Raw genomic sequence first — 14,057 nt, forward strand, 5'->3', positions numbered from 1 at the left:
TCAAACGCTACATCGAAGGTGTGGATAGATGTGATGAAGGAACCAACCTGTTATAAACTTGTAAGCTTTTTGTGTCAAATGAATTCCATCCCAACTTATATAGCGGTCCGGATTTGGGCACAGTGCAACGTCTGCTGCTCCACACATTTTGTTCAACTCCAAGTTGCAACCACAACAAGCCTTGTCTGTTGAATCAGGGTCAAAACCTATGCATATTTACAACAAATACCCATAATATTAATAAATCAAAAACAATTTCTAAATTCTATGAATGTAAATAAACTTACCAAGAAACGTGGCTCTGTTCAGGAGCTTCATGTATGCATTGTAATAGTCGGCATATACTATGATCACATGAGGAACTTCTTTTCTCATTTCTTTTATAGCTTGTTTGAGATGGTCATTGTGATGGATTGACAAGCCGTTCAAGTCCTTGAGACAATGAAAATTGTCGTAAGCATCAGAAGCGTTGGATCGGAATCTCGTGAGGTAGATCGGCAAACAGCCGATCGGGAAGCTTCCGGGAATAATCACTCGAGTAGCACCGTAACCAACGACTCTCTGTGACAGTCAAGAACAAGGTGATTGATTTGTTTAGTGTTGCAGTTGAAATGATTATACGAACCAACAGAACTTACTGTTACAGCATCCTTTATGGCTTGAACAACGGAAGGGGCCATGGATCTGACTTCGTCGAAGGATTTGCCTTGAAACAAGGCGTAGCTGTAATCATTGCCTCCGATCTCCCCAACAATGAACAGAGCCGTTTTAAGTTTCTCGGAACAATCTATCAGACAAAAACATCAAACACCATATATTGTTAGTTCACAGTATATGCAAAATATTGAGGGAATTGTGAAAGGGGATGCTAATTAACCTTCATCGTCGCGGCATATGCCACTAAAATGGGTGAACATCCAGTCAAGCTGCCTGCTAAGGGAACTGTTGGTAACTGGGGCAACAACTCCTTTTTCGGCTAGAATTTCCACAGGTAACGCGGTGGAGCCGGCAACTGCGAAATTCACCCCACGGCCGCGTGTAAATAGTGCTTCACTGTTCAAGTAGGGCTGTAGGAATGGGATTCCAGCAGATAAAGCTGTCAAAATGACAAGTAAATTAAGTTTATTACGTATATAACTAAACATAACATGGAAAACTCCTGAAAAGGTAGAGACATGTATGATTATACACAAACACGATTAAGGTGGTTGGATTGTGACTTAATTAATGCCTTAATATCATGGCCTTTTCAGTCACTTTTTCAAAGTTAAACTCTCTTTTTTAAAGGTTCAATCTCATTGAGCTGGAAACTAACTTTTGCAAATAATTCTGTCAGTTGGTCGCGCTGTTTATTCTTCTATCTTATTTCAAACGGTTCATCCAAAAATAAATAAAAAATCTATACACTATACACTCGAAAAGCTTGGTTTTTGATGACGAAAGAGATGAAGAAAACAGATTACCAAGAAAATCGATGATAAGTAAGCCATTGGAGCATCTGCCGGTTGCATTCTTGAATAAGGTTTCACCGTAAGGAAGGGTAGCGCAAGGAGAAAAAGGGTCCTCTCGGATCAGATTTCCAGTGTCCGATGTTGAATCCCCGAGCTGATATATGGCATCAAACCTGCAAGTCTTAAGAATACCTGCATTGCATTGCGGTGAACGACGAAGAAGAAGAAGAAAGAGGGAGCAAAAGAGGACGGCAACTTGAGAACGAAGACCGGAAGCCATTCTAATTTTCAAGAGAGAAACGATTTAGCTGTAAAGAAAATATTCGGCTAATAGCTATGACTTAGAACTGCCTGAGACAACTGATACGATATTTTTATATAGGGCGAAAAAGTAAACTTTAAATAGATAAGTATAATAAAAGTTTAAATCTTATTTATTGATTAGTTCACCATTCATGATTAATTTAATCTATTCATTTTATATTCATGGATAATTCTATTTATATTTATCTTAATTTATTTAATAAATCATTTAAAATTTATTTAACATGAAATATACGCAACAATTACAAAAAACTAGTTTATTGTTATCGTGTGTGTCTATTTTATTTATAAAATCAATATTATGTTATATAAATAAGAAATGTATTATTAATAGTTTGATTACTTTGTATAAACATAATTTTAGTTATTTTTAAATTCATTGAATTATATTTATGAACTACTCATTTAATTTTTATTGTACAAATATTTTTTTATATTAAAGAACAAACACGAAGAAATATAATTTTAAATAATAAATATAGTTCAAATTTTGAAAATTTCAATAAATATTAACATTCTTTTTTGAAAATATTAAAATCAAAATAATAATTCTATTTTTATGGGGGATAGATTGAAGGGTTATATATGTAGCCCCAAATAAAAAAATAATGTTAATAACATGAACCAAGTAATTTTAGTGATAAAATAACTATTGTTATTCTTTAAAATTTTAAATTTAAGTATTGAAAATATAAGAGATATAAACGTTTAATATCGAATTATTAAAAATTACTTTTAAACATATATTATTTTATATTTATCTCAGATTAATAATAATAATAATAAAATTAATAACTTTCAAATGCTTTTTTGTTTGTGGGCTGAAATCATAAATGCTAGAAGTTGGCCATAATTGGTGACATGATTGGGTCCAGTAGGGCTCTCAAAAAGTAGCCCAATCGTACCACCCACCTTCCCCCATTCTTAATTAATGTGCTGTCTGGTGCGGTGAAGAAAGTTACAGTTCATAGCACCGCCTGCTGTCCTATGATTTGGTGCTTTTCAGTAACTTAATGTCACCTTTAGACAAGTATTAGTATTTGACACCCCATTTTATGATTTGTGCTAACTCTACACATTCATGACTTGAAATAGTTGTCTACGCACAAAATATAATTACTTCAAAGACCAAGTCGTATTTAAACCAATAGACTGCTTAAGACTAAAAAAAAGTAATTATTATAGATATTGAATTCAAATCTGATTGTAAATAATAATAAGTAAATATTTCTATTAAATTATAATTATAGATATACTATTGACAGTTCAAATTAAAATAATTATTTAATATAATATAATAACATTTTTAACATTTAAGATTTTCATACTATTATTAAATTTAATTTAATTTAAAATAATTTTATATATTTAATTTTTTATCAATATATTTTTCTTGTAATATTGTTAAAAGAATCAAATTCGTCGGATCAAATTAACATATGAATAATTGTATTTTTAGTCCTAAAAATAAGTTGTTATTTTTTATATGTAAAAACAGTTATTGTAAAATTATTATTATACAAAAAAATTAACATTTATGAGAAAATAACAAATAATTTCCTTTAAAAACAAATAAATTGAGAGGAAATATATTAAATTAAATAAAAAATTAAATATAAAAGCCCAATTTACTAAATTATTTTTAAATTAAAAGTAAATTAATAAAATATACTAATTTAAAAAAGCTATAATTATTATTATATCAAATTATATCACTATTTCATCTAAATTTAATAACTAATAGTTTGTTTATAATAATAATTAAATTAAATAATTATATTATATTTTTTTAAATATAATATATTTATTACCCAACAAATAATTAAATGACTTCAAATATATTTTAATTAATTCAAAACATAAAATTATCAATTAGAAAAACCCTAGAAAAAGAAATCATTTTACTCGAAATAACCTTAATATTGCATTAAGTATGTCACCCACCATGATTATTTCAATTAGAAAAATAAATCACTTTTTTTATTAACGAAAAATGGCAAACAGCTTTCATGAAAAGAAGCACCCAATCGATTGAATCAGCCCTTACTATTGCAGACAAAGATTGTATCGATTGAATCACTTTTTTTAATAACGAAAAATGGCAAGAGCTATAGTAAATGAGCAGAAACACTAGTAGTAGAACCAGAGCAGAGATAGTAGAGAGCATAGACTAAACAACAAACGGGTAAACGAATGATTTTAGAAGGTGATAAAATTTAAAAGGAAAATGAGAGAGAAAATATATACCGAGTACACTTAAACATAGACAAGAATTGCCTAAAATAAGGGAGGGGAGCGGCAAATCTTCTTCTATAAAATCACATCAAACGGGTAGAAGTTTCATTCTGAATTGAAACCTAAATCGGTAAACTATAACAGAGAGAAAGAGCCCAGCAAAGTCTCACTACTGCTGAGCGTTTTCTTGCTGTCCTTCCTCTCGCTTCGGTGCTTCTTTGGTATCATCGGCTTCGTCATCCTAATTAATTTATGGCAAAATTAGTATGCATTTTGTTAGAGGGGTAAAAGGATTTTAATTTTAGAAGTTGATATCCATGTACCTGCATATCGGAGGTCCACAGAGTGAGATTGTCACGGAGGAGTTGCATGATGAGGGTGCTGTCTTTATACGACTCCTCTCCTAGAGTATCCAACTCAGCTATTGCTTCATCAAATGCCTGGCCATAAAGTGAAAAGAACAATCACGTCCCCAAGTTTAGATTTATGAAAATTTCCGATAATAATAAGAAGAAATTGGTAATCAACCTGTTTCGCGAGATTGCAAGCGCGGTCGGGAGAATTGAGAATCTCATAGTAGAAAACAGAGAAATTGAGTGCCAGCCCGAGTCGAATCGGGTGAGTAGGAGCCAACTCGGCGTTGGCAATGTCCTAACGAACAGAGAAAATGTTAACCAATAAAGAAACAAAACCATCCAATTAGACTTTTAAAGAAAACGAGGCATTGTTTTGAACACCTGAGCAGATTTGTAGGCAGTGAGGGTGCTCTCAGCAGCTTCCTTGCGTTCGGCTCCAGTCTTGAACTCAGCCAAATACCTATGATAGTCTCCCTTCATCTTAAGATAAAAGACCTTGGAATCTCCAGAAGAAGCCGAGGGGATAAGCCCCGTATCAAGGAGCTTCAAGATCCCGTTACAGATGGAAGTAAGCTCGGACTCGATCTTGGCCCGATAATCACGGATCGTAGTGACGTGATCATCGTTACCACGGCTCTCCTCTTTCTGCTCGATGGAGGAGATGATGCGCCAGGAAGCACGGCGAGCGCCGATGACGTTCTTATAAGCGACGGAGAGGAGGTTTCGTTCCTCGACGGTGAGTTCCTCCTTGTCGGCGGAAGCAGAGACTTTCTCCATGAACTCGACCATTTCGTCGTAGCGTTCGGCTTGCTCTGCGAGTTTTGCCATATAGACATTTTTCTCGCGGGGAGAAGTAGTAGCGGCGGCGGCCATTGTCGAGGGAGAGAGAGAGAGGCAAAAGGCAAAGCCGGTAAGAGTAAAGACTAAAGAGAAAGGGGTAGGTTTTGAAAATGATAAGACGCGAGAATTGGAGGAAGTTTTTGATGGCATATGCGATGATTGCGTTGAGGGAGGAGGATCAAATATGAACCGTTGGATTTAGGAGGCAAAAGCAGAGGGTATTTTAAAAGCCTTGCTGGAAAACACGGGGCTTCTGGAAAAGCTACTCTCACTTTGTTTGTTTGGGAGGTAATTTTTAAAATGATTGGTGGGCTTTTCCGTAATTAAGTTTTGGATTGCTCTGTATCCCTCTCGGCCAGTTAGATTCAAATATAGTTTATCACAACTATACTAACTGTAATACCTACATTATTCTCAAACAAAAAAATATTTAACAGTGGTTTTAGCTTTATTTTACGATTATGAATTAACCAATGACGCTTTCACAGTATAAATTGAGGTTAAAGGAGGTAGTCTTGTGGTATATGGTCACGATTTTAACATTTTTAAAGAAATTAATTTTTCTTTTAGAATTAATAACTTGTATATGATTTTTTTATCGATTAATCCAGATCGGGTATTGTAGAGCGATGATGACTTTTTCAACTCAGATGACTTCATTTGCAAATACTAAGATTCAAATCTCTGACCTTATTTAATAAAATGATTTTGATAATTAATATACATTTCATTTTAGTTTTCTAAATGTATTATAAGTAATATCATTTTCTTAATTTTAGTTTTTAAATATAAAAGTAAACAAATCTTAATTTGATTAAAAGAATTTAATCACGTCATCATAATTTCTACGATTAAAAGTTAATATTATTTTTGTCCCTAATCACCATTTCCCCTCTAATAATACATATCAAAGCTTTAAACATCTTTGATTTAGGAGCGACACCTTCACTGGTTACCGGAGCTAAAAGCCTTAAAACTAGAGCTGGGTATATGGGTTAAGGTCCGCGGGCTACCCGTTTAACCTGCGACCCGTGCGGGCTTCGGGTCTCAAAAATTGAAGACCGTTTAAATTGCGAGCTTTTTAACCCGGACCGTTAAACCCGCTGGTTTAATGGGTATAACCGCGGGCTACCCGTTAAACCCGTTAAAGCCCGCTTAATTTAAAATTTATAAAATTTTAGAAAAAATAAACTTAAAGAATTTTATAAAAAAAAAGAAAATAAATTACTTATAAATATGATGTTACTTATAATTATTGTAGTTCTTAAATTTATTAGGGTGTTTGTCATAATTTTACCGTTGCTTGATATTTTTTTCATTTAAATATACATCATTATCATTTTGGTATTTAAAGTTTTTTTTATTTAATTATGACCTTTATTTTTTTTCATGAAGTATGTTATCCATTTTGTTCTTTAATTATAAAAAGTCACGTGATATTCTAATAATATATCACATGACACGTAATATTTGGATTAAAAATAAGAAAGAAAAGTAAAATAAAAAATTGAAAATATACTTTTCAACTTTTAAAGACTTTTACAAAATAAATATATTTTAACAAATTAATACTTATATTTTATCAATTTTAGTATAATTGTATCTTTCAAATTTGCTCTTATACTGTAAGTATTTTATTTTATATTTTCATATTATGTTTTAGTATTTCTCTAAAGTATCCATAAAATACAATTATTAGAAACACTTGACAACTTTCTTGTTAGATTTGTATAATGTTTGACTTTGTTAAATTTTTAAGTTTGAATTTCTACTTTCAGACACTTCTGTGTATTCATATTATAGCCTTGAATAATTGTATTTTATAAAAGTATAATGTGGTTATTGTTTTATTTGTTTTTCAATTTGGTGATATAAGTGAATATTATTTTTTTAATTTGAGTTTAAGTAATTATATCATTATATATATATATATATTAATGATTAAAAAATTTAAAAAAAATATTATTTTATAATCATTTCCGGCTATTTAAAATAAAATTTAAATATTATTTATTATTTTTGACAGTGCTACCTTCCTTTTCAAGTTGCTCGATCATTTTTAAAGGTGTAGTAAGTTAAAACATTATTTTTTATTGTATTTAAAGTATTTAAAATTATTTTTATTAAACGGGCCGCGGGTAAGCCCGTTTAGCCCGCGGGTTAAATGGACGGCCGCGGGCCTTAAAATTCAAAACCGTTTATGAATGCGGACTTTTTAACCCGCACCGTTTAAGCCCGCACCGTCAAAACCCGTGGGCTAAACGGACGGGTAGCCCGTATACCCACCTCTACTTAAAACTTTGTTTTAGTTGTTAATAATTTCTCCCATCGTATAGTTATTATTTTAGGGTTTAAAAATATTTTATCAATTGAATGTAATAGTTATGGAATCACATTCAATTTACTTTTAGTTCGTTTGTTTACAGAACTTGACAAAACACCAGTCCCAACCTGTTCATATCCCAGTCTGGAAATTCAAGCCCACCAAAAGCTTTTACATATATAACTAATGATGTGACCTTTTCTTTTGCTTTGAGCAGTCTTCAATCCTCATCTTTACTATACAATATCTTTATCTCTATTTATGAAACAATAATTCTTTAGCATTATCTCCATATTACTATCAACTCTACTTTATTCATAATATTTAATTATTATAATATTAATTTTTCAATAATAAAATAAAACATATATATTTTTAAAAAAATATCAAGATAAAAAGTATTAATAAAATATTTATAAATAACATTGTAAAAATATAAATAAATAAGAAAATTATAATTAATAATAATAATAATGCGAAAAACATAAGTCGTATAATTATTTATTTTAATTCTTCGAATTAGAATATTCATTCAACAAATATTCAATTAGTGCATTTCGTAGAGTAAAATTAGTATGTTTATTCATCTAATTTTAATGTATTTTTTATCTATCTTACAATTTAATCTACTTAAATATATTATATTATATTTAATATAACAAAATAAAATAAAAACTAAAAACTAAAAAAACATTAAAAAAAACTTTTTTATAGCATTGCTACATAGCGTGTTGTTTCATTTCTCTTCAAAGTGGAGATGAATTTGACGCAACACTAGACCACTTTAAAGTGGAGATATGCGCCACATTCTTACAGCGTTGGAGGTGCTCTTAGGGTGGACTTGTAATTTTGAAGGATTTAAATTAGAATTTTAAATGACTGTGTCGGGCGGGGCTACAAATTAATTGTGTTTAGTCAATCATTTATAAAATAAGTTATTAAAATTTTTTAGTGAACACATTTTTTTTCTTTAGATTATAATTTAATATTTATTTTAGGTGCAATTTCTCTTCTCTCCCCATAAATAAAAATTGTTAAAAAATTATAATTATATTTATACTTTAATAGAGTTTCGCCCATTCTAACTTGACACGTGCGTACTAATTAAAATTTAGAGACAGAAGAACAGAGTTTTCGGTGGGGGGAACTGGGAGAGATTAAGATAACCGGCTATAATGCCATTTTTTATAACTAAATTTTGTAATTTATATATAAATTATTTATTATTCTACTTGTAATAATTTATTAATTATTTTTTTATAAATTCAACTTTTTTACGTTTTTCTCCTTTCACGTGAACAATAGGATGCTGAATTGAAACTGTTGAAATGTAGAAATATATCCGGATTAACTTTTAACATAAAAGAAGGAAAAAAACTACGGATTTGAGTAAACAGGAAACAAATAAAATAGTTTAAAACCAAACCCAAGGCATAGCAACAGTGCCATCTCTGGGATGATGTTAATCTGTTTGAGTCTATAAAAGAGGTTGCAAATAAGATACACAATCCAAACCCTAGAGCGCTTCATATTTTTTTATCAAAAGAAAGTTTTCATTACCAATGATTAGTTGGTCTAATAAGATCAAACATTAAATTTTTTTAAGTAAGGCCATTGATTCAAATGTTGAAGTCTGCAAATGTAGTATATTAGGTTGAGAGGATTGTGTCGGAACCGTCTTTCAGTTGGACATGAAATTGGGCTTCAACTTGGATTAAATGAATTGGAGTCGCCACCGACCACTTTAAAACGAATTTAGGTTGGTCAGACACCATCTTACCTGATATGCGTTGTACCAGAAACGTGTCGGGTTCGGGAGTCGGTTACAGTCAAGGAAGGATGAGCACCCTTGAACCGCCCTTTCGGTACCAATTAATTTGTCGGTTGTCTTAATTGCGAAAATTAAAATTTAAAATTGAAATTTAAAAAATCGGTTTGAACCACATTACTTACCTTTGATTAATTGAGATTATTACTGAAAAAAGAAAAAATATTAGACAGAGAAAAATATATAAAAATAATGGTACTAAAAAAATAAACTGAAGGAAAAATAATAATAAAAATATGTATAACAAATAAATAAAATAATAAAATTAAAATTAAATAAATAAAACTAAAGAAGTATTAAAAAATTGGTTTAAAAGTAAAAATGAAAACAATACGAGGTAAAAAAAAACACTAATAATAATTAAAAAGCATGATAATAAAAAATAAATAAAATAAAATAAGAATTTAGGGGTCAAATTGCAAAAAATGTAAAATATAAATGGGGACCAAATTGAAACCGTTGAAAATCCAGTGGCCAAATTACAACTGGTGACCGAATTGCAAAGCGAATCAAAGTACGAGGGACGGCGAAACGAATTCAAAAATCCCCTAATTGCACAGAGGCCCCTGATATTTAAATGGGCCAAGAGACCCTTTCTTCTTCATTTCTCACTATTCATCAGACAACATCTCTCCCAACTCTCCCACTCTAAAAAACGACCCTTCTCTCGGGTGGGAACCCAGCCGTGCCAGCCTCCACTAGAAATCAATCCGATCGCCATCGTCGGTGGTCGGACAACCCCAAAACCTCACTGAGTACCCTCCTCGTCACCCTAAACACAAAATCAAAGCCTAAGTCGCCTAAAACTACCCCAAACGCAGTAGATCTGGCCCGAAAGGTTCGGTCTTTTTACCTTCCTCGCCGGCGACCCTTGACTTTTTCGGTGATCGTGTTGCTGTTTTTGCTTTGATTTTTTTACTTTGCTTTGCTATGGGGTTTCGACCTTTGGGTTTATGTTTCAATTTGGGTTTTTTATTGGCTATTGTGGTTCGGTTTTGCTTTGATGCTTTTTATTGTTCTTGTTTTCTGTGGCTCGATTATGGTGGTTTGGTTTGCTTATGAGGTTGGCTCGTTGATGACCTGGTTCTCTGTTTCACTCGATGATACTCTCGGTTTGCTGTGGTTCACTCTTGGCTTCGTTTGTTGGTCGTATGTGAGTTCTGTTGTTGGCTGATGGGGTCTCCCTGATGATATCTCTGTTGGTATTTATATAGCCCCCCAACAGGGTTATTTCCGGTGATGACGGGGTCGTTCCCGTACCTTTTGGGCCTAACGTTCGTGGTTAGCCGACCATCCCGGGATGGGTCAGTCCCGGGAATCTCGGTCGGAACGTCTGACCGTTGCGTGCTTGACTGCACGGCTCCCATGACTTGCGTCGCATGTGACATGTATGACTAGGGTTTTCTAGACCCTGAATCGTATCTTACTATTAGGCTAATTCAGACCCGTTATTTGGACTGTTATTTGGACCCCATTTGAACCCTGACAAAAATAATGAATGAAATTAAATTAGATTAATAAAATGAAATGAAATAAAATAAAATAAAATAAATATTAATAATAATAATAATAATATAGATTATATAATATATGTTTCAAAAAATATTTTTTAAACTATATATTTTATTTAAAAATGTTTTCAAAACTATATATTACATAGTTTCAAAAACGATTTTAAAAATGTTATATAAGTTTTCCAAAATGTTTTTTTAAACTATATATTATATAAAATTTAAAAAAAAATGTTTTTTAAAAACTATATATTATATTTTCAAAATGATTTCAAAACTATATACTATATAATTTTCAAAATGTTTTTAAAACTTATATATTGTACATAAGTTTTCAAAAACGTTTCAAAAAATTATATAATATATATTTCAAAAAAATATATTTTGAAAACTATATATTATATTTTTCCAAAAACACTTTCAAAAATTATACTATATTACTATAATAAAAATAAATAAATAAAAACCCAAATTCGAACGAAAATGAGTGTTTACAGCTGCCCCTCTTTGTCCTTTTTCGTGGAACGAAAAATAGGACAAAGACAAAAAGACACAAATTTTCGTCCGGTGGAGTTGAAGATTGAATAGAATAACTCCATGTCGAATGGGGTTACGAATGGCTCATTCGTCGCGAAGTTGAGTCCATCTCGAAATGATATATAATTGAAGCCGCAGTTTGGGATTTGAATCAGGATGCGACTTCTCATTGCCCTTCGGTCTTCTTCTCGGTTTAAAGACCTTGGTTTAAAATCTGACTAGAAAATAATTTTTTATCTCCACTGTGTGGTTGACAGGCCCTTGAGCTGAATGAAACCGAACTAGAAAGATCTTCGCTGACAGATAGCTTTTCTCATCCTAAGATATGCTATCGGAAAAATGGCTTATTGTCACTAAGGCATGGTTAACCCAGGTCTTCTTCTCGACTTAAAAACCTCGATTATAACCGAACTGTAGTGTGATTGAGGTGTCATCGAGCTGAATGGAACCGAACGCGACAATTTTATTGACATATAGCCCTTCTTGCCTTGAGCTATGCTGTAAATTTGGTTTGCCTCTGGGCTGAATGTAATTGAACTCGGAGGTTTTCGGTTGGCAGATAGTCCTTCTCAACTTAAGCTATATTGCAAATGATGTGCCTTGGAGCTGAGCGTAGTCAAACTCGAAGGTTTTTTAGTAACAGATAACCCTTTTAGTCTTGAGTTATGCTGTAAATGATATGCCCTCGAAGCTGAGTGTAATCGAACTTGAGGGTCTTTGGCAGATAGCCTTTCTCGACTTAAGCTATGCTGCAAATGATACGCCTTGTAGCTGAGCGTAGTCAAACTCGAAGGTCTTTTGGTGACATATAACCCTTCTAGCCTTGAGTTATGCTGTAAATGATGTACCCTCGAAGCTGAGTGTAATCGAACTCGGGGGTCTTTGGCAGATAGCCCTTCTCGACTTAAGCTATGCTGCAAACGATGCGCCTTGGAGCTAAACGTAGTCGAACTCAAAGGTCTTTGGTGGCAGATAACCCTTCTAGCCTTGAGTTATGCTGTAAATGATGTACCCTCGAAGCTGAGTGTAATCAAACTCGGGGGTCTTTGGTAGATAGCCCTTCTCGACTTAAGGTATGTTGCAAATGATGTGCCTTGGAGCTGAGCGTAGTCGAACTCGAAGGTATTTGGTTGGCAGATAACCTTTCTCGACTTAGGTTATGCTGTAAATGATGTACCCTCGAAGCTGAGTGTAATCGAACTCGAGGGTCTTTGGCAGATATCCCTTCTCGACTTAAGCTATGCTGCAAATGATGTACCTTGGAGCTGAGCGTAGTCGAACTCGAAGGTCTTTGGTTGGCAGATAACCCTTCTCGACTTAGGTTATGCTGCAAATGATATGCCTTGGAGCTGAGCGTAGTCGAACTCGAAGGTCTTGGTGGCAGATAGCCCTTCTGGCCTTGAGCTATGGTGCAAATGATGTCCTTTTTAAAAAAATGGCTTCCCTTCACAGGTCTAAGCTGGACATAGTTCTTCAGGAGGTTCCTTTGAGCGAGTCTAAACCAAATGAGACGATCTTTGAATGACTCCCCTTTTACGGAAAGCCAACTGATAAATTTTGACAGTCGAATATCTTCCGTTGTGGAATTGAAATCTGGCTTGAAGACGTTAGCTAGAAACATGTTGCTCATTGTTGAGTTGAGCTGAACTAGATTTGTTCTGCACTGGTTCTCGAACTCATCCGAAATTGGTTGAGGTGTAGCTTCTGACTGTTGAGTTAAGCAACCACCGTCAATCCTTAAAGGTGCTTTTAAATCGAGTATCCTTCACCTTGAAGTCGAAACTTGACTCTAAAAGCTGTAAAAATCATGTATACGAAAAAATAATAAATGTGATGCTCTTAAGTATGCCTAAGATGCATGCAACATGAATGAGTTATGTTCTATCTGTTGGATTGGAGTCTCGTGCTTTGTCTGCCAATCTGGTCTATGGAATCGATCGTGCCCCATTTGCTTCTCGATATTTGGCTTTACAGACCTTTCATATTTGAGACTGTCCTGTTTGAAAATGTCTTCCTCATTTTTCTTGTTTTAGGAGGGGTAAAGATAAAAATTCTGTAAAATATTGTTCGCAATTGAATCAAATTATAAACGTGAGTCCAAAGAATATCAAAGGAATCAATAGCTCTTTTAACGCTTTCAGAGTTACAACTCTTTGACAAATGTTCAAATGGATGATTTGGCTTTAGGTTGGCCTCCTTTCTAAGGTTTTGGTAACTCAAAATGTCATTTTTTTAAATATCGCAATATGCTTTGGCATTTTAATTGGGCGCAGACAAAATGACGCAACTAGCCTGATCAATTACTGGACCTTCTATTTTGGTCCTCTGAAATCTTCAAGTTTTGTAAACTCCTCTAATAAAGGCAGTGTAAAAAATATCAGTCTAAAAAATGAAATTCTTGAGTGCTCGTGTGAATTTGACTATAACAGGTGTTCCTTAACTCCCTTAGTCTATCATTACCGAAAATTTCTTGCTTAGATAAATTTGATTTAACTTTTCGTTATCTGGCTAGCTGAATCCATAAAGCCGGGGCATTTAACCAATTGCTTTAGAGGGACAACTTAATATTATAATCACTCTTATCAAGTTAACTGAAGGGTTCATCTCATCACAGAGTCTTCAGCCTGACAAGAGCAGTGGAGTAAACACCGA

General features: G+C 33.0%; 2 protein-coding genes across 2 annotated transcripts; both read right to left on the reverse strand.

The window, feature by feature from the left end:
• Window positions 1-1,749, reverse strand: LOC120190953 (acetylajmalan esterase-like). Its single transcript, XM_039193960.1, has 5 exons — window positions 1,464-1,749; window positions 878-1,096; window positions 639-787; window positions 288-561; window positions 1-206 (listed from the first exon to the last, which is right to left on the reverse strand). The coding sequence occupies exons 1-5, from the start codon at window positions 1,729-1,731 to the stop codon at window positions 1-3; spliced, it is 1,116 nt and encodes a 371-aa protein (XP_039049891.1). The 5' UTR covers window positions 1,732-1,749.
• Window positions 1,750-3,929: 2,180 nt separating this feature from the next.
• On the reverse strand, window positions 3,930-5,266 carry LOC120191072 (14-3-3-like protein). Its single transcript, XM_039194077.1, has 4 exons — window positions 4,748-5,266; window positions 4,539-4,661; window positions 4,334-4,450; window positions 3,930-4,251 (listed from the first exon to the last, which is right to left on the reverse strand). Exons 1-4 carry the CDS (start codon window positions 5,237-5,239, stop codon window positions 4,180-4,182), a joined length of 804 nt encoding a protein of 267 aa, XP_039050008.1. The 5' UTR covers window positions 5,240-5,266; the 3' UTR covers window positions 3,930-4,179.
• Between the last annotated feature and the right edge of the window lie 8,791 nt (window positions 5,267-14,057).

This window comes from Hibiscus syriacus, unplaced genomic scaffold, assembly GCF_006381635.1.
Source record: "Hibiscus syriacus cultivar Baekdansim isolate YM2019G1 unplaced genomic scaffold, ASM638163v2 tig00116964_pilon, whole genome shotgun sequence".
Lineage (NCBI taxonomy): Eukaryota > Viridiplantae > Streptophyta > Magnoliopsida > Malvales > Malvaceae > Hibiscus > Hibiscus syriacus.